Source organism: Belonocnema kinseyi, chromosome 4, assembly GCF_010883055.1.
Source record: "Belonocnema kinseyi isolate 2016_QV_RU_SX_M_011 chromosome 4, B_treatae_v1, whole genome shotgun sequence".
Classification (NCBI taxonomy): Eukaryota; Metazoa; Arthropoda; class Insecta; order Hymenoptera; family Cynipidae; genus Belonocnema; species Belonocnema kinseyi.
In genome coordinates, this window is record NC_046660.1 from 98,308,232 (window position 1) to 98,334,039 (window position 25,808).

At 31.3% G+C, this 25,808-nt stretch overlaps 1 protein-coding gene across 7 annotated transcripts in view; it reads right to left on the bottom strand.

Moving 5' to 3' along the window:
- Positions 1-25,808, bottom strand: part of LOC117170553 (fasciclin-1) — a 492,646-nt gene that overhangs the window by 10,499 nt on the left and 456,339 nt on the right. For 3 of the 7 annotated variants that reach the window (XM_033357375.1, XM_033357370.1, XM_033357377.1), the window contains exons 9-12: positions 24,131-24,136; positions 21,280-21,522; positions 20,407-20,439; positions 10,455-10,669 (exon numbers count right to left, since the gene is read on the bottom strand). In XM_033357375.1, the coding sequence (XP_033213266.1) occupies positions 10,455-10,669; positions 20,407-20,439; positions 21,280-21,522; positions 24,131-24,136 (497 nt within the window). The remainder of the gene's footprint in view (positions 1-10,454; positions 10,670-20,406; positions 20,440-21,279; positions 21,523-24,130; positions 24,137-25,808) is intronic. The other 4 variants (XM_033357372.1, XM_033357371.1, XM_033357376.1 and 1 more) reach the window with 2 other exon arrangements.

The following is a 25,808-nucleotide window of genomic DNA, read 5'->3' on the forward strand; positions in this document are numbered from 1 at the left end:
ACGATCACTTATAAATTGGGCTTATAGCCTCACATATGCTATATAAGGTGTTTTAACGTTGTTACGAAACTGCGAAAATACTTAACTTCAATCAATGATATACCGATGAAAAAAAAAGCTATCTTGAATCTGAAAAATGGATTTTGAAAAAAAAATTTATTCAAGATGCTATGTAACCTCAAATATAGCAAAAAACGGTGTTTTTTGCACTTTTAGGTTACAATATCTCGAAAACTGAGGATGATGGAATTTTTCTGAGGTCGGATTCGGATTCAGCGCAGCAAAAACCTTCGGGTATACTAGGTCTGGTCTCTGGTTCCGGAACTTTGTCAAATTTTGTCGGCCTGTGTAATTTGCGATAAAACGTAAAAAATTATTATTTAAACAAATGCATATTGCTTGAACCATTATTAATTAATAAAAAAAAATACATCACATTTTTTTATTTAACCGGTAGAAATAATCTGTAAGAAAAATTACGCAAAAGTAAAATTATCAACCAATATACCGCACTACACTGGATCCTCGTTTAGATTGAGGATTTTGTGGAGGGGGGGGGGGGGGGCTAAGTAAAAAATCAATGCATATGTCGCATTCGGAAAAGGGTTCTTGAGAGGACCGTGCAATTTGCGCTCGTTTTATTTTTTATTGAAAATCACATGTTCACGCCTCGTAGTTGTCGAGCAGGGGGTTTCCCCAAATATTCTTCTTATGAAGAAATAAAACGGCACGTCCGAATCATTTAATATTGTTCTATCGAACAAAAATACGCATTTACTTTCTTACGGAACCTTCCAAAATAACATATTCTTCCAATAATCCTGCCCCCACTAACACTTCTACATGCAGTAAAAAGGTATATGAAGGGCAAATTTGGCTTAAAATGGCGGGGAAGTCCCCGGACTTTTATGAATATCCAGGGTTCTTTTTTGAAAAGTTAGTCGATAATTATTATCTATACCAGTCGAATTAATTGTGCTAAATTTACACCGTCATAAACAATTGGGTTTTAACTAAAATTTACATATTGGCAGGTAGATATCTCAGCATGTATTGGAACGAAAAATTACAAAAAAATTGTTTCTTTTCAAGCTAGGTACTTTAAACAAAAAAAGAGGAAATTTTGCGAACAAAATAAAACTTTTTTTTAGGAATAAGTTTTAAAAAGGGTCTTTTTGAATAATTACGTTTGAAATTATTCATACATTGGTATCAAAAAAGCCGTTCTGAAAATTTGTAGATAAAGTAACCAAGTTACCCTTAAGGGTGCAAAAAACGCAACGTTTCAGTAACTTACCCAATGGGAAATGCCTGTATTGAGCCGTAACTTACATCTGGCACAGTACTAGGTCTGTGGTCTTGCCAACATCCAGCCAAATCTTGGCGGACCAGTGCTGGCGCGAGCACTATTAAAAATCACTGCTGACTTTGAACCACGATAACTCGGTGAAAAAAACAGGTAGGGTATTTTTTTAAACAGTTGGAAAGCTTTTGAAATTCCACGTCGAAAGGTACCTAATAGATATTTTTTGACGTTTTGAAAAGAAGACAGACCATGAGAAGTTTAAAAAAAAATTCAAGAGATTCTCAAATTTTGTACCGCGACTTAAATTTTTAGCATGACCTAGGAAAATTGTTGAAAAATTGGTTTCTCAGATACGATTTAAAATATTCAATCGTGCCTGAGTTGAGTTTTATTCAACGATCAGCCAGCGTCATTTTTGTTGGTTTCGTAATAAGTGTACAGAAATTCATACGCAAAATAAAGCTACTCTATCGTTTAAATGATATTATAGTTCACACATCTTATGCAGGCCCCTGCTTGTTATAAATTTAAACGAGCTTCGGCTTAAGTCTGTCTAACCTTCATGTACAGTACTGCGACAGTACTGGCTGCTAGTACTGCCCGCCAGCACTGGTACAGTACTGAAAGCCAGTACCGAACATAGTTATCATACCAAGGTCCTGCCAGCACTGCGCCAGTACTGGCGGTCAGTATTGCGCCGACGCTGCCAGTAGTCAATTTCTCATTGGGTAGTTACTTATAACAAGTTACTGCTCAATACTGGAATTTACAGTCCAATTTTTTTGCTCATTCGGAAAATTTCAAATGCCTTATGCTGATTTTGAGCCAAACTTGATTCGGTTCTGAGCATTTTTGGAACAAAAATCCTCCATTTTCAAGTTTTTGAATATTAAAATTCTCATGAGTATTTTCATAAGCGTTATCAGTATCTTTCTTCGAATTAGACACGTGAAATAAATCTCCATGCAAAAAATGAATCAAGGGCCCCTTCTCGACGTTTTAAGCTAAAGTCACTCCCCTCTAGACTTCTCACATCAGTGAATGCAGAAAGGCTTCTGTCAGCCTTTTTGAAACCACTCTAATGTATGTTAAAATCCAAGAAACATTCTCGATATATGTATCTAACTTTGTGAATATGTACTACAATACTAAAAAGAAAACAAAAAGGTACAAATATACTTCAGAGGAAACCCTATGAAACACATTATCACGACAAAAAAAATTCTGCTAAGGTTACAGGATTTCCAGTTAAAATAGGGACAGCATACATTTTCTATAATGATTACCGAATTTTCTGCAGAGTTTACCTTAGCAGAATTTTTTCTGCGTGATGCTTCATGAATATTTTACGTATGAAGTGCGAGCAACGAACGGCGAGTCCCAAATCACCTAACTGGAATTGGATACTGGATGCATTAAACGATTGAGATACCGAAACCCATAGTTTCATAATATGCTGGGCGATGCCTGGAAATAATGGTACATAGTAAGAGCTATTAGATAGCTTCGATCAAGTATGTATCGACGAGTAATGTCCATCTATCGGAAGGCCATACGTTACCCTGTGTTGTTCTGGCGCGACGTATACACCCGGAAACGTCGGAGCAAGGTGCTAGCTTTAATGCCATTAACCCCTTTATACGATGGCTATCAAATCGTTATTCGATGCAATAGATGAGTGGTGACGTCAACGTTCTATCGCCTCATACCAAATCTTGTTCCAGCATCCGGTGTTGGACCAATAAATATCAACAATACCTAACCACTTGTGCCTTTCAAAGTTACTCTTCACTACAATCTTCACCCTGTACTATTATAAGATGAAGACACTTTAATCATGTATCTTGATTGCTAGTCACATGAATGAAAGAGGGACTCAAAATCAAGGGTCGAATTCAGAAAAAGAGACAATCTTCTGGGAAACAAATGATGTTTCCTGGAATATTGATTTCATGTAAAGAAAAAAAATATTCCTATAGATCAAACATTTAGATTTAAGATTTGTCAATTTTTGAGCTAATACCCAAATTTAAAATTCGCTTGTTGATGTTCAAAAATGAATTTAGAAATGAAAATGTCACAATGTGCATATTTTTTCCATTATCATGTAAACATATCCGATGGCAAAAAGCTTGCAATAATATACATATGTATTTATATAGATTTTTTAAATCCTTAGATCTGACTAAAATTCCAAGTCACTGCTGCCCACTTTGATGTACATCTGTATGGACATATTCATATTTTTATATGAATTATAACTCTATACGCTTTTCAATGAGGTTCTAAATTTTAATCTAAGGGCACGTGACACTTATCCGATTCCTACTTTACCAACCATTTTTGTTGATCATACCAATTCCACACGAAATGAGATATTGAGATGAAAGTTTAAGAAAATAGAGAAAAGGGGATGAGGAACGTTTATGTACTAATAGATTTTTACAAATACAAAAAATTTTTTTTTTAATTTTTTGTGCATCTGTGAAAATTTATTAGTACACAAACGTTCCAGTAGTCTTTTTTCTTCATTTTCTCAAACTTTCAGCTTAATGTCGCATTTCGTGAAGAAATGGTATGGTACATGCGTGTGTGGTACATGCCGTTAAAGAATACTCACCCTTATATCAATTCAATTGTGCATTTTTTCACTGGACAAACACTTGTAGCTCGTGGAGAGTCGAGTGATTTGTGAGCAATAATTCATGGAATTTCCAAGAATTTGAATGATTTAAAGGGATTTAAAAAAATCTTCTGTTGTTTTAAGGATTTTCAGAAGAGTATATGCATCATTCTATAGAACTTATAAGGTTTTAGGTTATATTGAAACCTAAAACTTTCCGAACAACTCTCCTATTAGAAGGTTTTCGATTATTAAAATTCGCTCGGCTCTCCATGAGCTTGAAGATATAAATTCATTATTTATGCAGTGTATCAATTTAACAATTTATAACTTTTGTTCAAACAAAAATGTTATTATGTTATTTACTCTAACGGCCGTATAAAATCATGAATAAGGTTGATCATAAATTTCGTGGAGAAATTGGAAGAATTAACTGAATTATGGCGCATCGAAGTAGTAAAAGACTAAAGAAATTGTTTCCTAAAAAAACGGGATTTTCAGGCTTGCTTTAAAATGGCAAAGACTACAACATTTTTATTGAGGGAAAAAAGGTCCGCAATTAAATTTCTTAAAAGAATATGTACTTTAAAAATTGAAATTCAAAACTTGGTTGAATAGTGCTCGCCGTTTAGCAAGAAAAATTTATACATATATGCGGTTACAGAATCCGGCCTCTAAATGGTTGTTTACAGTTTAGAATAAGTACGTGTCAGGAATGAAAGTGGAACAAGGTTAGAAGTAAACTTAATAAATTTTTATTATTTCGGAAAAAATATAGACAATTTTCGAAAAACGAGCAAGAAAAGAGAATGAAAACTTTAGAGAATGAAGTCCTCTCGAAAAGTTGACACGTTGACGCGCTGAAAATTGGCAATTTGCGTTTCTATTCTTCCCTGGCATCCAGCTATCCTTTCACAAGCGTTTCTTTGAAGTTTAATCCGCTCCAGGATTGCGAGGACTTTCCCGCTTACACTCGGAGTGGATATCCCTTTGGAATATCTCACGTCTCTTGAATATCAATTATAATTGTAAAACAACCCTAATCTAGAATCTTCTTGCAAGCTTCGCACAATTTGCTCTTGCACGTTCATCCTACACTGACTAATAAGTGAATCACTGTTATAAATATTCACCCTAGACCTGACTCAATGCACAGCGCCGGTAAAAGCAAACAAGAATGAGAGTATCAATTATTAAAGAATTTCGCATATACGAACAGCAAATCCATTATTGCACACTATGTACTTTCTTTCCTCATGCAGAAAATCTGCCAGGAATATAAGAGTATGTCTGAATTTTCAATTACACAATGAAACATTTAGTTAACTGAAAATTTAAAAGTCGCAGTATTGAACTAATATTTGAAAAGCATAAAGGACCCCGAACAGAATGCACGGGAAAATGTCTTTCGGTGGGTATGGTTATAAATTCGTAATTTTGTAGGTTATAAGGGCTCAATGGAATAACCATAATTTTTTTAAATGAACAGTTTTAACGCCATACGACGCCAAGCGCTCAAAATCACAGCATAAGATATACCCGTATAGCATTGAAAGCAAAAACCACAACAGAGTTATTATCACCGCATTAAAACGTGGTAAACATTATTCCCGCCTTATAGAGTGCGCTTCTGGCAACGTCATAACGCTAAGCACTCAATATTCTGACTAAACTGCAACATTCATAATTTAAGGGCAGCAACGGTGCTTGAATAAGGTCAGTACCAAGTGCGTTAATGCTAATCATATGAATCAACCGCTTCACGCAACGTGTAAACGCAAAGCACTCAATATTTGATAATGATTGCAACACTCACTGTTTCACAGCAGAAAAGGTTATCAAATAAGATCAATATCAGTTTCGATTTTTCGAATCATATATTATATCGCTCGAACGTTAAATATTTGGAATCAACTGGAACTATCACAGTTTGAGAGCATCATCGGTTCATGTGCAATTGTCTTAATCATATAAATCGACCTATTCTCGCAACGTTCAAACGCTAAGCGCTTCATATTAAGAATAAACTACAATACTCATTGTTTCTGGGCAGGAATGGTTTTAAAATAAGGTTATAATCATGTACGATTATCTCAATCATATATATCGTCCTCTTCTCGCAACGGCTAAGCACGCAAGATTTTATTATATATGGTACAATTACTGCTTTGAGTGGAGAAAAATGCAAAGTGAGCTCAGTGTGATTGGAGGTACTGCCAATTATATAAATGCCCTGCTCCTCGCAACTTCCAAACGCGAAGCGTTCAATATTTGTAATAAAGTGCAACAGTCACAGTTTTCAGGCCAGCAACGCTTCTAAAATAAGAGCATTATCAAGTGCGTTTGTGCCAATCATATATACCGTCCACTTCTCGCAACGACCGCATTTGATCTTGACCTTATTTTATCATCGTTGCTGCCCTGAAATAGTGAGTGTTGCAGATAGTTCGAAATATTAAGCGCTTCGCGTTTGAATATTGTGAGAAGTGGGCGATATATATGTTTCGAACAACCGAACTTGATAGTGACCTTATTTTCTGCTCTGAAACAGTGAGTTCTGCAGTCATTATCAAATATTGAGCGCTTTTCGTTCGCATGGTGCGTGAAGGGGGCGATTCATATGATTGGAATTACCGCACTTGATACTGACCTTATTTTATAACCGTTGCTGCTTCGAAACAATGATGTCACAGTAGATTAAAAATATTGAGCGCTTAGCGTTTGGCCGTTGCGAAAAGCGCGTTGTATGATACGAACGTAATATTTACCATATTTTAATTTGTGATATTGATTCTGCCGGCGTTTTTGCTTTCAATGCGATACGGATATATACTATGCTCTGATTTTGAGCGCTTGGCGCTATATAACGTTAAAACTGTACATTAAAAAAAATGTTGATGAATATCTAATTGGGCGCTTATAAATTACTAACTTTTATCCAAATCTACCGAAAGACATTTTCCCATGTATTCTGTGCGGGGTCCTTTCTAACACAGAGAAGTACATTTTTGAATTTTTTGAACACTCTTTTCTGTGAGTAAGATTACTTTGAGATTTTGATACTGTATTATTACAAATAGATATAGGTGGTCCAATGTCAGAAATGCCTGCTTCTGCAACTGGCCGTTCAAATTTTAATAATGCACAGAAAAGACGAAAGATAAAGTTTACATCGATTTCGGGCGAAGGATTCACCGCAACAAAAATTAACCTTGCCGGATAAACTTACATGAATCGAAGATAATTTCCAATTTTTAACCGTGCCGGGATAATATTTCGCTTTATAATCGCTCCATTTTTATTCGCGACGTAGCAAGAATTGCGATCCCAGCACTATCTGTCGTCGTTTAAAAATAATCTAATTGATTTCGGAGGAGATATATCAATAAGAACAAATTATTTTTCTTATTTTCTGTTGCTGATTGTACACGTGTTACCGAAGTTTTAGCTGCTAAAAATTCTAACTTTTTTTTTTTTTAGTTGTTTTAAATCTGGTGTGCCAATAATTTATAGCTCGAATTCACTCATACTTGCCCGTTTTCCCATTGCTGCTAAGGATGCCGTAGCAGACGACAGCTTTTATTCCATCGTAGGATATACTTTCGCCGAATAGCATGTAAACTTTATCAGCTGGAAATTTTACATGCAACAAAATTTAACTTCAGTTTTTTCTGTGTAGGAATGATCGATATTTTTGGAACCGATAATTAGGTTTTAATGAAACTTGGAGTATTCCCTGTTATATATTTTGAAAATATAATATTTTTACAAAATTCAAATTTTACCACAAAAAAATTTTTAAACAAAGTTTTTGTTTAAAACCAGAATATGGGACTCAAGTTAGCGTCATTTTGTATAGGATGTATTTAATGTGCAAGTAGAGTATGTGAAGTTTAAACACATTTTTTTCCTTTAATCATAATTATTATTTAAAAAATTCTATTAAAAATCACTGAACATCCGATATTATCAATAACCTTTATAAACAAATTATGTAATCCAATTTCGAGTGGGACATTTTTAAAATCAACATAAAATAATTTTTCTCTCCAATTTATATTTCCATGAATTTTTAGTATTGAAAATATAATATTCCATTCTGTTTGTTCAATTTATGAACGAATCGTGAATATAGAGTGTAGATATTTATAATTCTTGCAATATATATCGAGAATATGTCACGATGCACTTTAAAATACACACAAATCACATATCGGTTAAGTTAAGCTACTTTTTCCATTTTTAATTGAAATTGAAATATCCAATAGAAATTTGAATTGAATAATAATTGTAATTTTTCATATTTAGTGAATAAGTAACTTTTATAATTGTAAAGAAACATGAAAACCGACCAAAATCATGACCTGTGATGCAAACAATCTGCCAAGTACAACTATGTTTTGTTCAATAAAAGTTGAGAAAGTATTTTTAGAAAAAATATTCACAATAAAATACATAATTCTTAATTTTTTTAATTCTCCCCCCTAAAGAAAATTTCAAATACATTTTAAGCAGCCATATTGGACATTATAAAACTTTGCGGGCTTGATTGTTATAGGAAAAATTATTTTAATAAAAAAATACTGGTTATGGGAGATTTATGATATAATGTAATCCCACCAAGTAGTATAATGTGGGATATGGCTTCTTAAAATATATTTCAAAAAAGTCTTAGTCTGAAATAGTTTTTTTTCAAAAATTTATATATTTGTGCACTAGAAAAACACTTTACTCACAAGAAATCACCGTAATATTTTAGCCCATAGGAAAATCTCTGAATTTGAATATTCAAAAACTAAACAGAAAATATTAACCAATTTCAGAATTTGTCTTTTACTTCCTTCGGATCTTGAAAAATTGAAATCGCTTGTTATTGGCTAAAAAATTGCTTGAAATTCGAATTTTTTAGCACAGTATGGAAGATTTTCTACATAAAGAAAAGTTTCCATCTGTGGTAATTAAGAAGGAAAGAAGTACTCTCAAACAGGGCAATTTCAAACATATGAGGTAAATTCGGACATTCGTATATGGATAGTTTAAATTTCTTAAGGTGGGTGGTTTTAACTAGAATCTAGAAACAGTTAAGGCTACAACTGATTCCAGATTCTTGGAACAGTTTTAAATAATTCATCTGGTCACTTTAGGAAATTTTGAGGTGCCTGAAATCCGACTTAAGGGTACACTATAATTTAAATACAATTAATATTTTATAAATTAAATAATGTTGAATGAAAGAAAAATAATGTTTGAATCAAAGAATTAAAGGAAAGATCTCGTGCAATCACAGAATGCTCAAGGATTCCAAGAGTAACTCAATTGTACTAATTACATTCCCTTGGAAATGAACCGATCGCTCTTTCTCGATAGGTTAACAATCTAAGTTAATCCAATCCTTTTTGCATGACTGGAAGCACGTTCTGGTTTAAATTAGACACCAAAATAAGACCTCACTGAACACGAACTAAGACGAAGTTAATAGTTCGAAGTTTCAGTACGAAATCTAGCCTATTTGAATTAAGATTATCTTAATTTATTCTCTATACTAGTATTTTTTTATCAAGAATCTGAATATCTGAATGTAAATTCAGAATACCTGAAATAAGATTAGTTACATGTGTTAAGCCTCAACAAAAGCACATTTGATACAGGAAGAAATATCTACTAGTAGACTATAGCTTCATTTTATTATATAATAAAATGAAGCTATAGTCTACTGGTAAGTCAATTCAGTGCTCACAGACTGTAGACACAGAGAAAAGAGATTACAGTTCAATTCAATTATCGATTTGCTTCGTGATGGGAGAGATTTTGGTATGAAAGGTATGAATGTCGAATTAAAGGATGTTCTCAATTGAGATCGCAATCTTAGATCAATTTCAGAGTCTGCGAAGGGACTTGATTTGCACGAACATTGTGCATCGGTAAGTCGCAATCATTTATTGGCAAATTGCTCGTCTTGGATGAAATGGTTCAGAGAGAATATCTGAACTCTTAATACGATGTGAAACTTTACGTTTTCTGTTTTTATTTGTTTATTTCAAAAATAGGAATTTTAGACATTAAATGAGATATTTAGTGTTTTACGATGAATGGAAGTTTATTTAGTCATCAATGTTTAGAAATAAAACAAAATATGGCCTTGGGGGGTAGCCATAAATTACGGAGCAATTCTTTTGGGGGCAAAGAGACAAATTTTTTTACCATATGTTACATAGGTGGGGGGTAATTTATTGTTGTTATGTAATATTTTCAACAAATGAAACTTATAACAAATCCATGTACACAAAATTATAGTATAATGATAAAGTTTAGTATTTGCAATAAACGAATGTATAATCAGATTTCACTTTTAAAAAATGCGTAAAATAGGCAGAGAGGGAGGGGGTCGAAAGAATTTCGTTACGACTTGATATATTGGGCGGGGAAGGGCGTAGAATTGGCAACAAATGTGTTACACAAATTATACTCAACTTTTTAACAAAGACCGCAATATATGATCAGGAAAAAAATCAATGATGAACTTACTTCAGTTGAGGGTCTGATTTTAGTTTGTCGAGAACAGTAGTGTAAGGAATTCCAAGCACCCTGTCGATGATATGGATCCTTCCATTAGTGGCAGCAATGTTGGCTGTAATTATGGTGGCATTGACGCCACCACCTTCTACTGTCACTGTTTCGTTTCCAGAGGGATTCTGAACAACGTTGAAGTAAAGATTCTTTCTGTCTGCAGCTGTCTGGACCTATCATAACAATTTATTGTTGAAAATTAGTTATTCAAGACCATGTGACGAGTGGGTCACGTGACCAGATTCTTACCTTATCTTCACTTTTTTTATTTCCCAACTTATTTTCACACGAAGCGCCACACCGAGTTGAAAATTTGGGATAATAAATAAGAAACCCTAAGAAAGGTGGGTCTGGCCCTAAATTTTAATAATTATGAAAAAAGGAAAAAAAAATTATTTACAACAAAGAACTTTTTTCATAATTATACAAATTTAGGACCAGACCCACCATTCTTAGTGCTTCTTGTTTAGTGTCCCAAATTTTCAACTCGATGTGGCGTTTCGTGTGATAATAAGTTGGGAAATAAAAAAGTGGTTTTAAGGTAGAAATCTGGTGACGTGACCTACTCATCACATGGCCTTAATTCTATTATATAATCTATTTATTATTTTATACATTTTTATTATCAGTGAGGTGCTATGTATAGTGTACAACAGAAAACTCTAATGGGAAACTTTGTGGTTATTTAAGAAGAAAAAACATGGTAAAAGAGTTTTTTAATAGAAAACTAGCAATTTATTCAATACATTTCAACCTGATACGATGGATGTTCAAATTATTTATATTTTAAATCAATATTTTTAGAGTTTTTATAAATTAAATTAATGTTGAAAAATTATTAAGAATACCAATACCTTTCTATCAAGGTGCAATGTATGTACTATCTAAAGATTATAATTATCGTCACAGAGATCGCTAATCTTGTAATGAAGTATATGCATATTAACAGGAAATGGTATTCTATGACGTTATGCATAAATGATGGTGCTTCCATATATTATTTTCTACAATTTTATTTTCAAACTAAATAAAAATTCGCCAGGGCATTTGGAAAAACGAAATCAAATATAACAGCTCACCACTGTCTAGGCCGATTGAATATATATTATAGAAATAAAAATTGTAAAATAATAAAATTGATAAGCCAAAATATAATATTAGGCTTTTCATTCAAGAATTTTCAACCAAAAATAGTTCAATCTTTTTATTGGGTTCTATTAATTCTGTTCTGAATTAAGTAAAAAAACTTGGAAAAAGTTAAAACAGGAGAAAAACGGTGAATATTGCCATGAATAAATAGTAATTTTGATTAATTTTTAATACTTTTGAATGCTTTAATAAAATACGTAAAACGACGGCTGTGGTAACAAAGTTTTGGTAATCGAAAACAATAAATTATATTATTATTATAATATATAGCGCGTATTTTCGTGAATAATGCATTACTTTTTATTTCTGATTTTTTACACTACATACATTTTTTTATTAGCAGACATTAAAAAAGGTTTTAAACATCTAAAATGTTTGACTAATAAAAATATTTCAGAAATCAATTTTAATTCCTAAGGAAACATTAAAAGAAAATAAATTTTTTCAAATATATTGATATTTTAGTGTTTTTAAAATTATTTCTTTCTAGCTTAATTAGAAAAATACTTTGAAAAACGTAAGGTTCTGTACCAAAAATAATAACACGGACAAAAATTGATGAGAATGAGGGATGAAAAGCTATCAACTGACAAAAGTATAATCACGAAAATTTAAACATGAGCATTTTTCAATTCTGTTTTTTATATATTTTTTAATCTCTCTGATCCCTGAAACTGCAATTGACTATACACAGAAATTGGCTGATGTATTTTTTGAATTAGAATAATGTACATTTTAAAAATAAGAAGGAGTACAAAATACAATGAACGGCAATAATCATGATTATCGTATTGAATACCATTTGCTCTTGAGAAAAATGAAAGATAAAATTTATGATGTCAGAGAATGTAAATGTTAAATTGTAAAAAGCACAGAAAGACGCCGATCCACAAAAGTACACCGATTCGGTGTTGTTTTGAATTGCAACAAAAATGAGACACTTGCAAATGAAAATTCAGCCAAATTCATGATATAGTTTCACACAGAAACAAAAATCTTATTTCGAGAATATAACAAATGAGCTACAAACAAAAACGATCCTGATGCTTTACTGCGAGTTCATCATCAGCTTATGATTTTGGATTTGAGTTTTAAGAATCGTGTCGAGAAAATTTGTTCTGGCCTCGAGGAAATCGAATTTCCAGCTTGTATGCTGACAACATTGAGTGATTTTGGAGAGCCTTAAAAACTTTTCGTATACTTGGTCATTCATCGGCTTGCATCAGCTGCAGAAAGTGGATTAGCATGGCGTATGAAGCATGAAAGCAGCGTGAAACATATCTTGGCGATAAATTAGCATAGCTCAGGATGCATCGCTACGCTCAATGCAAATCAACCACCCGAGTCTTTTTCAGTTTTCCAGCTGGAATAATATTGCCACTGTTTCAATGTTGGTCAGTATGCGAGAGGAGAACCTTGGAGCTTGTAAAAAGCACCGGCATTTCCTTTTTTCTCCGCCTTTTTCCAATTCGTTCATCTCTTCACTGTAGCCGTCCATCAGATTTGCATAATTTTTTTATTTTTATAGAAAAAAATTGATACCTCTTTTCGCAGAGGGATTACGAATTTTTCAACGGAAAATTTTTTCTTTTTCCAGTATTTCTTTCTACCAATCCTGGAGTATACATATAAATGCCATTGCATTCGATGTTTATTCTCTCGGCAAAATTTAACAATTAATTATGGTAAAAAGAATTGTTTGAATGGATAAATAATCTGCTATTCAATGAAAGTGCATTATAAATTTACGACTGGATATACGGCAGATTTTTCCGAGTATGTGCTAATATCGATTTGTTAATTAAAAGTCGTTAGGAAATTATTATGGTTAATACCTATGTTTTCAGTAGAAAATAAAAGTATTGGCCGTGCTTTCTCCCATCTGAGAATGATAAATATTATAATTAGTTTGAACAAATCATTTGATTTTAATAATCAGGTGCATCCTTTCTTCACGATTCCAACGATATAAAAAACTCATTTTTCGATTTTTTCCAGTTAATGGTGTTTTCTCAAATTACGACAGTGTACAAGTTATCAATAAAGTGTATCAATACGCTCTTTTTTAGTTTCAAAGGAATACCATACTCAAAATGCATAATTAAGATGCATTTCAAATGTTTCATATTGTCAAATTTGTCATCTTTCTCATATTTTTAATTAAAAACTCCAAATTTTAATCTGCAATTTTCAGGGTTAGATTTTGAAAAAGATACGATTCTAAAATGATGTTGAAACAATAAAACTAACCTTTTTTTATTTTAATGATTAATTGGAATTATATTGTGATTATTTACGAAGAAAAGATATCGTTTTTCTAGATGAAGTCATTCTTAAGATTAATAAATATTGCGCATCATTAGAAATACATTCTTGCAAATATTATTTCTAATATTCCTAGAAAACTTTCTGATATTAAAATGTTCCATTTTGCTTTAAAATTTTTTAATTTTCACATTTTAGAATTTAAAATGTTATCAATTTGTAGATACGGTTGAAAAAAATTTTTAATTTAAATTCATTCCAAACCTAAGTACGAATAATAAATTTATACACTTTGAAACTACAGCCATCAACCTGTCAAAAGCATTTCCATGAGTCCTTGAAATTGAATGGTAATTGAAAGGTAGCTTTTAATAAGAACCTCGCTCACATTTTCACAATTTGACCGAAAAGAGAATAAACGTCCGCAAAAATATAAATTTTAATTTAAAAACAAAATTCAGAAAGCGTCGTTTTCAATTAGAAATTCGATTTTGCGGACGTTTGTTCTTTCTTCTGTAAAACTGCGAGTTGATTGGAAATCAATTGGGGATTGAAATTGTGATTTGATTCAAATATCTTATTAGAATTTACGAAATTTAAATTAGACCAAAATCCAAATTAAAAATCCCATTTAACGTCCAATAATCAAATTGATGCAAAATCCTGTTAAACAAAACAAGAATCCAACGACCAAATTTGGACCACAGCGAATAAATGAAAACTAAAAAAATCCTATTGTAATCTGAAAAAACCCCCCAAAAAAACAACAAAAAATTAAAATGAAATTTTCGGAAAAAAATAAAAAAGAGGAAAGAAAAATGAGAAGGCAGCCAACCACATCCCCTTCCTTCTCTTTTTCTTTCTTTCGTCTTTTTTATTTTTATGGCCATCAAATTACAATAAAATCAAAATAAAAAACATAAATAAATAAATTTGCATTACCAAAGTTGCAGTACTCGTAGAAAATTTTAAGTGGTAGAAATTGACAGCACCCACGAACAGGTGCTCTCTCTTTGATACCTGAGAATCGAATGAGGGTCAGTAGGCCAATCTGGCAGACTTCTTAATACTAGGACAGAGGAGCACAAAAGTGATGTTCGTTTGGGACGCTGTTATAAGAGTGTTCTTGCCAGAGATACAAAGGCATTTATTGATGTTGACCATGAGTTTGACTGGGATAATGTTCAAATTTTGCATAGTGAAATTAGTGAGAGAAAGACGGAATTCATGGAAATGTTTTATATTAAAAAACAAAAAAGTTATCTATTAATTTGAAAACCGATTTGGATGGGTTGAACAAAAGTTATGCTAATATGATTACTTACATATAACGTAGCTGTTTCATGAATTCTATTTTTCTTTTACTTTCTCTATTTCTGGTGTAATTGTGACAGATATTTATATTGTGTTTACAACAGATTGGTCTACTGACCCTCATTCGATTCTCAGGTATCAAAGAGAGAGCACCTGTTCGTGGGTGCGGTCAATTTCTACCACTTAAAATTTCCTTGCCTTGATAAGGGTACTGTACGAGTACCCAAACGTTGGTAATGCAAATTTATTTATTTATGTTTTTTATTTTTATTTTATTGTAATTTGATGGTCATAAAAATAAAAAAGACAAAAGAAAGAAAAAGAGAAGGAGGGGATGTGGTTGACTGCCTTCTCATTTTTCTTTCCTCTTTTTTCCGAAAATTTTATTTTAATTTTTTATTGTTTTTTTGGGTTTTTTTCAGATTACAATAGGGTTTTTTTTTGGTTTTCGTTTATTCATTGTGGTCCAAATTTGGTCGTTGGATTCTTGTTTTGTTTAACAGGATTTTGCATCAAATCTTATTAGGTTCCGAGAAAATTTACGGATAGTTTTTAGTGCACAAGGATCATGTTTTATTTTTCATTTGGACAGTTTTGTCAAGCGTTTCATGAAATGTTGGTTTTAAATTTTAGATAGGCGTAGCTTTCTTTGAATTTTTATAATTTGGAGGTGAAGAGAACCTATGAAAGTGAATACTATATGATTTAACTTATTCGTTAAATGGAAGGACAGTTTGCAAGCATAGACTTCAATTTTCATAAATCCATAATTTGCAGACATCATAAACAGTATAGGAAGGTACGGGCAGAATGCAAAGAGAAGCCATTTTTACGACAGATTTACAAAGCACGATAAATTCCATAGAGCAGAGATATCGGTTGAAATTTACAAACAATGTTTCGAATCGAACAAACTGCTCTAAATACATTTGAAAACTGGACATAACAGTATTTATTGGTTCCATAGCGGTGTATTACGATCCTGATGGCAAATATATTAGCAAAACGAGGATAATTGATTAATTAGGGAACATTATTTGAGCATGATTTATTTCACACAACATTCTCTATCCAGAGGAAACCTTAAGCTGAATCAAATTATATACATTTAGGAAATTCAATCAAAATCTATAAAGAAGTGGAATTTAAATATAATTCTATAAGAATATTTGATAGAAATCCTATACAATTGAGTCAAAAAAACCTCAAAAATCAAATTCTATCAGCAGATTTCATAAGAATCCTATCTAATATAATCAAATGAATTTCACAAATAAAAATCTATCAGAAAATTTTATAGACCTTTTTATAAAATTCTATCCATCTAGAATTCCTATGTTTTTATATCACCACATTTTCATTAAAATTACACCAAACTCTCGCTTTCAGTCACCCCGTTCTCGCTCTTCCTAGAACTGCTGGCTCAGGCAGTTTCTCAGGCGAGCAGGGCGAGAGTGGTTGCGACATTATATATTCCAACTGGAAGCGAGAGGTTGGTGTATATTAAATTTTATCAGTACAAGACGTGTATAATGTTCTATGTTTCTAAGATAATGAATCTAATAAAATTCTATATAATGGTATCTGTTGAGAAAAAGTATACTTTCAACAGTTTCTCATTAAAACTCAATAAAATCTTATCTGAACGATATTTATCAAATACTATGGTTCAGAAAGTTGTATATTTCTATCAAATTCTATCCTTAAGGTAATTGATTACTTTCCTGTGAACAGTCTCTCACTGAAACTTTTATCAAACCTTGTCGGCACAAGATTTGTCTCAAATTCTATGTATCAGAATCTTGGATATATCCATCAAATTTTATCTGTTGAGAAATCGTATACTTTTCGATCAATAGTTTCTCATTCTTAAAACGAGACGTGTATCACGTCCTGCATTTTAGTATCTTAGAAGCTTTTAGCCAACTCTATCTGTCAAGAAATCTCATACTTTCCCATAAACAACTTTTCATTGAAATTCTATCAAATCTTATCCACACCAAGCTTGTATCAAATCCTGCATATCAGAATCTTGGGATTGTCTATCAAATTATATTTTTCGAAAAATTGTATAATCTCATAACAACATTTTCTGATTAGAAAAGATTTAATAGAGTGTTAATGATAATATCTTGGTAGAAAAGTATCAGATTTTTCGAGGGGCAGAATTCGATAGAAATTTTCCAGGTTTGGTGCGGATAAGATTTTATAGAGTTTCAATAAAAAGCTTTTGATGGAAAAAGTATAAGATTTCACATCGGATAAAGTTTTATAGAAATTTTCGAGATTTAAAGACCTAGGTTTGGGGATAAGATTTGATAGAGTTTCAATGTGAAAAGTTTGATAGAAAAGTAGAAGACTTTTCAACAAATTTTAGCATATTTGAACTGATTTCTATGAAACAAGCGTACTAAATTGGAATGGCGTGTGGAATAATATTTAAATTGAAAAATATTAGTATATAAGCAGACTTTCTGCTAGGATTCTACATTAAAAAAAAAAGAAAACCTTTTACAATGTTCATTCCCGGTATATAAAATATTTTGCAGCCTGGAATTTTTAGCAGAATTATTTTTCCAGAACGTTTCATGTGAAATTACTTTATCCAGAGATTAAAAGATGAATAATGTTTCAAAGAGGATAAAAATTGAAGAATGAAATTCTAACCGTTCCTTTAGAGTCAGCGAGCGTGGTATAAAAATTGTAACGGCTTTTCATCAGGTGAAATTGGGGAAAAGAATAATCAGGGAGTGAATAGGTTTTGTTCAAGTTCTTCGACATCCAAGCACCTCATTTGTGCACATCCGTAGACTCATTATCATCCAATCAAGGTGGCAAGAGCCCGTGAGACGATAAAAAAGCGAGCTCTCGTTTAATTTTCCACCTTCCAGGCCAATTCTCTGGTAAGTGGTTCCCAAGTTTCTTTTCGGGCTCTTTTTTCTTTTTCTTTAAATTACTCGTCCTCGCTTGATTCTTGTTTAACTTCTTCCTACCATCCGATGACAAACTTTCTTCCAAGTTCGCGTCAGCATTATTTAATGTCAAAAAACCCTCTGGTTGCTTCGATGCTTCTGACAGTCTGTAACCAATTCTACAAAGTTACACTCTTTGTTCAAGAACTTCCTTACTTCCTTTTCTTTTAAAGTTTCTGTCCTCAGTGCGGAATCTATACATTTTTTTTTTAGTTTAGAGCTCGGCATGTTATCATTTGAAAGTAACGCGACACCTACTGTATTGTTTTTTCATACCAAATTTTTAATACCTTCTGTTATTACATAAGTAACATCCCTTATTAGCCGACATTATTAGGGTGGTCGCAAAACTTACTTTTACAAATTTCATTATTTTTCCTTGATTGAATTTTCTTTTTCCCCGAGCTTTGTTATTTGAAGAGCAAAATTCTATTCTTATAACATTGTTAAAACAGAGTCTTCTGTAAATGGAATAAAACAATTACAAATTTGAATTAATACATTATTAATTTAATTTTCTCAAGATTGTCACAGGCTCGTGTACTTGAAAGAGTCATATATTAAAACGAGCAAGTGAATAATTTCTAACACAAAAATTGACTGAGGCTCTTTTGAATTTAAAAGAATTCAAAATAACTTGATTCGCAAGAGTGTATATAAACTTAACACAAATTTCGAATTGAAAACAATTACAAAAAATATGAAAAAAATAATTGAATTCAGTCAGCTTAAAATTATTTTAAACCCATTTGAGGGAATCTTAGGAAATTCCTAAGAATTCAATCGAAGTTAATAAGACTTCAATATAATTTAAACATAAACTAGAAAAATAAAATTATATCCATTGAATTGAACAAACTTAAGCGAATTTAGACGAATTCAAAAGTATTAAATTTTTTAGAGAATTCCAAAGAATTCAAACTTTGTTTAGAGAATGCAATATCAATTAATAAGAATTCGGGGGGAATTCCAAATGAATTCAGATGATTTGCAAAAACAATATGAAATTCTCCTCAAATCTTTAAAATACTAAACAATCTATTACTTCTTGTTAATAAATTCTTTCAAATCTATGCAAACATTATAAAACTCCATGAAGTTTTAAGAAATTTGATGATAGTTCCTGAAGTCCTTGAAACTTTATTAAAATACCTTGAGAGCTTTTAAAGTCCTTAATATCATTGAAGTCACTTGAAATGACTTAAATTAACTTAAAAACCGCATAGATCCTTTAAGATAGTTTCATTTTTTAAGCTCTCGAAAACTCTTGGAATTTTGAAAAGTAACCTAAAATATTTCAAATTCTTTGAAATCTTTAAAAAATTCTTGAAAAATCCTTGGCATGTTTAAAAAAAAGAAAAGTAACTTAAGAGATATTTTTGTTTAAAACTGTATGGTTAGCCTGTTTCTTACAGAAAATTCCCACATTTTGCAATTTTTTCCTTCAAAATCCGTTACTTTGTCCAAACTTTCCCTGACCAACAAAATTAACTGCCTACTTAATCTACGGTTATCGAATTTCGGTAAACATAAGTTTTTTCTTCACCTATAATTCGGTGCGGTTACATCCGATGTAATAATTAAAAAATATATTACGCATTACCTTTTATAATTATATTGACTTGGTTTTAACAGTCAATTAATCAATATTTTACGCCGACCGATAATCGTATTAGTTGCAGCATGTCCCATGAAGTGGTAACTATGGTCATAAATGAGCAACTCAAACTAGCTCGTAAGTCAATAACTAAACTAATATATGTTGATTCCAAACGACAACTTTGGGATCCTTTTAATTTTCGTCAATTTTAGACTAGTTATCTCTCTTTAATCATAAATTTAAAAATTCATTTCATTAAAAATTTTAGAAAGCATGTAAAGTTTCACCGACAAAGAAGAAGAACAGTGATTCTGGCGTATAGTGCTCGCATGCTAATAATAAACAGTGCAGCACAGATATTAGTACAACATTAAAAATAAAAAATCGCTCATAAACCTCATTTCAAACCTAAGAGATAATGTATGTGTGAATAAAATTCACAATTTTAACACATATTTTTTTTTTAAATTATTATAAGGGAAATTTTTAATAATTCATTAATATCTGTATAGGAAATGAAATGAGGTTCCAGGCTATTAAAGAAACACCTAAAAAATCAAGCCACACGTGTTAGTCAAACAACGAAAATGTTCTAAAAAATTTTAATTACCCCAAGTAATGATCCCTTTTTGTACCATTGCACCTTTGAAAAATAAAACAAGAAAAATTTTCAGACCAAAATTAATTAACTGTTCACAGTTCTTCAACTCCTGCATCTACAGTGTTTCATTTCAAGGAAAAAATTGTGCTGTGTCTTTTTATAATAAAATGATCTGTATTTGTTTAATCTTTTTTGTTATAACTAGAATTCTAGATTCAATATTATATTTCTATAAAGCTGAATATAAATCGCGCGCAAGACTAATTTAAAGCATTTGAATAAGTAACTACATGACATTTTTAAATAGAATTTGATATACAGTTAATTTAAGTGAATATATATAAATATTAAAAATAAATATAAATGTGCCAATGTAAACACAAATTGTATGAGTATGAAAACAAACATAATATACGTATTTATTTTATCTGCAATTTTTCTAAATTTGTATAAAGATGAAAAAAGAAAAGTTAACACAAAACAACGAATTTTACAGAAAATCTTCTTGAAAAAATCTATGGACGCAAAAAGCATTGTAATTGATAGCTTATAAGAGTATATACGGATAAAATTAAGAGGAATCTATGTTTTACTTCGCTATTCTATTTGTATAAAAAAAGTTAGGATTAAGGTACTACAAAGGTATAACATCCAAATCATTTTAGTTAATTTCGAAGCAAAAGTGATGTTTCGAATTTTTCAGTATACCTTTATTTATTGTTAGCTTCTTCTGCTAAGTTTATTGTGTTTACCATATTCACCAAACTTAAAAAAATACTTTTATAGAATTGAAAATATTCTAAAGATCGCAGGTGATAACTGCCAATTCACGTAAAATACCCTTGTAAAGCAGGATTGAATTTATTTGTATCAAAAACTTACTTGTCGACCACTTTTTTGTTTGATGACATCCAAAGGCAATGGCTCATGAACCAAGTGCAATTTCAGAATTTCTGCAACACGCTGACTGTCCTCCATGATTCGCTTAACTTCTGGAACCTCCCAGGCTGCATTGCTAGGTGCGAATAAGGTAATATTCCTTTGGCTACTGATAGATTTCATAAAGCTGTCTCCATGCCTTCGAATAGCGTTGTAGAATTTGTAAAGTGGACCGTCTTCTTTTTCCTAAGAGAAGAGACAAATCGGATGATTATTCGTGTCTCGGATGTTTGCTAGTAGAGCTACGAGGTACTTTATATTCGAAAAACTAAGAATTGAAGGATAAGAAAAGAGAGGAAGACAGACGAGATAAGAAGAGTCGATTAGAATCGCAAAGCGAAATCGGTAAAGTGAGTTAAGACATATTAACATTTTACAACTAGTTTGTAAATTGAGACATTCGAAAACATCAAAAGGTCAGCAATAGTTAGAATGTTTGTTCTGTTTCAACTCTGCAATTTTATTTTACACGATTCTAACAGTCAAACATCTAATCAATTAAATCAACGACAGAGAAGAATAATCAACATATCTTAAATATTCTTTAGATGGCCCCTTACAAATCACATAAATGTGATCACCGACGCTCTTGTAGTGTGACAAAAATTGTTTTCTGCATCTACCTTTGAATAATATTTTTGATTTATTAGTAGTTTCCTTTGACCAGAAACTTTGCCATTTTAGGGCATGTACCATATTCTCACATAACCAATCACATAGTTTGTATTCGAAAACTTTATACAATGCAAATGTAAATATTGTGTTGAAATTTTGGGAAATGTTTCAAAATATATAAGGGCATGCCTTTATGGCTTATTTGGTATTTTATTTTGTTTGAATAGTATTATTTTATTTTTATTATTTATTTGCAATTATAATGAAAACTGTGCTTTAGAGCCATAGCCATTTTCCTAATTATAAAGCCACCGATTATAATAACATGTAATAATTGGTCATGTGATGGAGTATAATTGTGTTATATTTTTTTCAATGTTATGAAGGAAAAGGGTTTAATTCGTTATCATCCAAATAAGAGATTTTTAAAACTGAAACAACATAGGTAGGTACACTAATCATCGAGACCTGGACTCTGCAAACAATATTCATTGGAAGCTATAATTTTTTTTAAAATCAAAATCATACAATAATAAAATACATATGATCTGAAGTGATCTAATATTAAAAATAGCAATAAAATCTTTCGTTGTTTTAAATATAAAATTTTCAACTTGAAAGGCTGTCTCGTAAACTTATTTCTCTAAAAATACATATCTCGGAGTATAAGAAGCATTTATAACTGGAACTGTTCACTTGAAACTGGTAGTAGCAGTTTTCATTAGGAAAGAGAAGTAACTAATTAACTGAGTATTAAAATAATCTATGGATAGCGAGAAGAAATTTTTGCGACTTTGTAAATTATGAGAATTTGACAGAGAGAAAATCCCTTCATTAATGTTTCCGTAAACAGGAGTTGTTCGGAACGAAAAATAAAGTGCAGCGATGAAATGAAATCATTAAAAATGCTCCCCGCGAGCAAGGCTCATGTCACTTTAATTTTTCGTACTCGTTAGCTTCTTTCTCGCCCTCTTGCCTCCCTCTCTTTCTCTCGTTAATCTTTTCAGGTAGCAGTAGGTAGCCGGAAAGTAATACAGAGTGCAGAATAGATTAATCGTCGGAAACGTTACTTGAAAAAGAAGAAATTAGAATAATAACAAGATAAACGAAAATGGAGGAGAGTCTACGAAAACGATAAAAGGAATATGCTGGCTTTACTCTATTATTTATTTCGTTTATTTTGCGTTGCTCATTTGTTACTGTCCCGAATCAACAACGGTCGAGTTTAATTTCGCAAAAATTAATTAAAGACTTTAATGCGGGATATTAAAAATTAGGAGCAGATTTGTAAAGCATAAAGAAAAAAGTTCTTGAAATAAGAAAAAGGGAACAATTGTAAAATCAATTATTCATTGAACTTTTAAATCTTTTCAAGTATTTTCATTCTATTAAATAAATTTGAACTTAATATCGAAATCTATTTCAATAGCGAAATTTTTTAATTGTATCATTGTTTTTAGTTTTGAATAGAACGAACTATTTATATATTTCTTCTGGTTTTAGTTTCTATTTATTAAATATAGGAACGTACATATCAGAATTCGATTTTTTTGTAAGCTGATCAATACTAATATGAAAATATATGAATATATTTCACTATATCGATGAAAAACTTGTTAAAAGAGTTTCTGTAATTCAATCTCTAAAACTTTTTGTCGGTGTCAGCAGAGAATTTTAATGCCGGCACTGGCAGTCTATTCACTCCGAAAATAAGAATGAGGTATTTAAAATTCTCTTATTCAAGAGATTCTCGTTCCAGTTTTGTCCAGCTTGTTAAATAAATACTTCCCAAGAAAAAATGTCTTACAGAAGATCTCACCTGCAATTAAATTATTGAAATTTCCCTTAAAATTACAGTGAGTTTTTGTTAAATTGTAGTGTTAAATATTCTGTAATATATAATTTTAAATGAGAATATCCACACAGTGCAACACGTTTCATAATTCTTCATATAGTTCATGTAGCTTGCAGAATCAAAATCAGTAAACTTATTTTTTTCAAACTTTAAAAACTTTCTAAATAATATTCTTCTTCTTTATTTTTAGATGAAACACAACGCAGCTCACCTATCTATTTATCCTCTTGTTCATTTTATTTATAAAAGTTCAGTGAACCGTTTTGCTCTATGTGAGTGTGTAAGTTGTTTTTGGTTGTTTTTTCTTTTTTATTAAGTACTTACGATGCCCTACACGACATGCAGAGTCCAATAGAGACATGCAAAGCAACACAGAATAACATATTAAGTCAATAAAAGTACACAGGAAGTAAACACATTAGCGCATTAATTATACAAAAAGGTCGATAAGGATCACGCAAGAAAAAGTTCACAAGACCAAAGAAACATCTGTTTCTTCAAAACACCTAAATGATTATAAAATAACTTTTATAAGAAGTAAACAAACTTATTTCCAAGATTTAAAAAATTGTTCTTTTAATATTATTTTTAAAGTGGCTTAATTCTCAATTATGGTACACTTTAACTTGGATTAACATATAAAAAATGTTTTAAAAAAATCAATTTAGAAAAAAATATCAGTTAACAGGGTAGGACCGCGGACCCTCTATTTATAAATCGAGTTTATCATTCGATTAATTCAAGTTTCTAAAAACAAGTTATTTTTACAAAGTAAATATAACGGTAATTTTGTAATTCTTCATCGCTGAAAGAATTTCATTAAAAACCCTGTAAGAATCGCTTTTAACCTAACACTAACATTTCCAATTACATTTTTTTCCTTTTTACAGCAGCATACATTTAGGTACGAGTGAACACTTAGACTGACTAATTTACAAATATTAGTTTGTAATTTTAGTACAAGTATAATATTTGATAACCTACTGTCATGAAGACATTATTTCAGTTGTGAGTTTATAAAAAGATGAATGATTACAGCGATCATGATAGAATGCACGGATGACTAAAGGTGCAACTCGGTGGTGATTTTGTAACGTTATCGACAATGACAACACGAATTCCTATCTGTAAATTTTTTCAGAGCACGAAACTGAATTTAGGACACGCGCTGAAAGCAGCATTGATTGTCTACTCTATTCTAAATACCATTCAAAGAGACAAAAAAATTGTACAAGATTTAAATGAAAAATAGTAGAACATCCAGAAGCTAATGAAGTCTCAGGCCCTTAAAAACTAAAAAGATCTAGTAATTTTTTTCTGTAAGAATTATGAATGACTCACATAAAAGTAATAATTATAACAACATGATGGTAGGCATAACTCAAGATGATGTTAACTTAATTCTATTTAAACTACTACGCTTAAAAGTGAAAAAACAATCATTTATACGGAATTTAAAATTTGAAATGTGCATTTTTTCATAAACCTTAGATATTTTCAGCCTTAAGTGATTAAAAATATCCTGGTTTTCCTTCTTTCACAGTTCTTCACATATTTTCTTAAAAGAATAGTTCTAGAATCATAGTTTGTTTAATAATTTAAAGACAGCATGATATATTGTTTTAGGCCTTGTAAATCACCCTTATTAAAAAATTACAAAATACCTTCTTTTTGCGTATAGTGAGTAATTGTGTTATAAGGATGTCAGAAAATGATTCTGTGACTTACTAACAAATAATACTAGGCAGTCTGATAAGTACCTAAAAATTCTAAGAAATTGCATTAGTATTCAATAATGTGAACCATTTTCCTCGAGCTTGATCCTTCAATTGACGCCTGTCAAAACTTCAGCCATTTATGTTTACGCATTTACAAGTTACAGCACTGAGAAGCGACTAAACTCCCGAGTTTTTTTTAATATGGAAAAATCTGAGTTTCGAGTTTTGATCAAACACTACTATCTTCGCAAGAAAACGATATCCGAGACCAAGGCCAAGCTGGA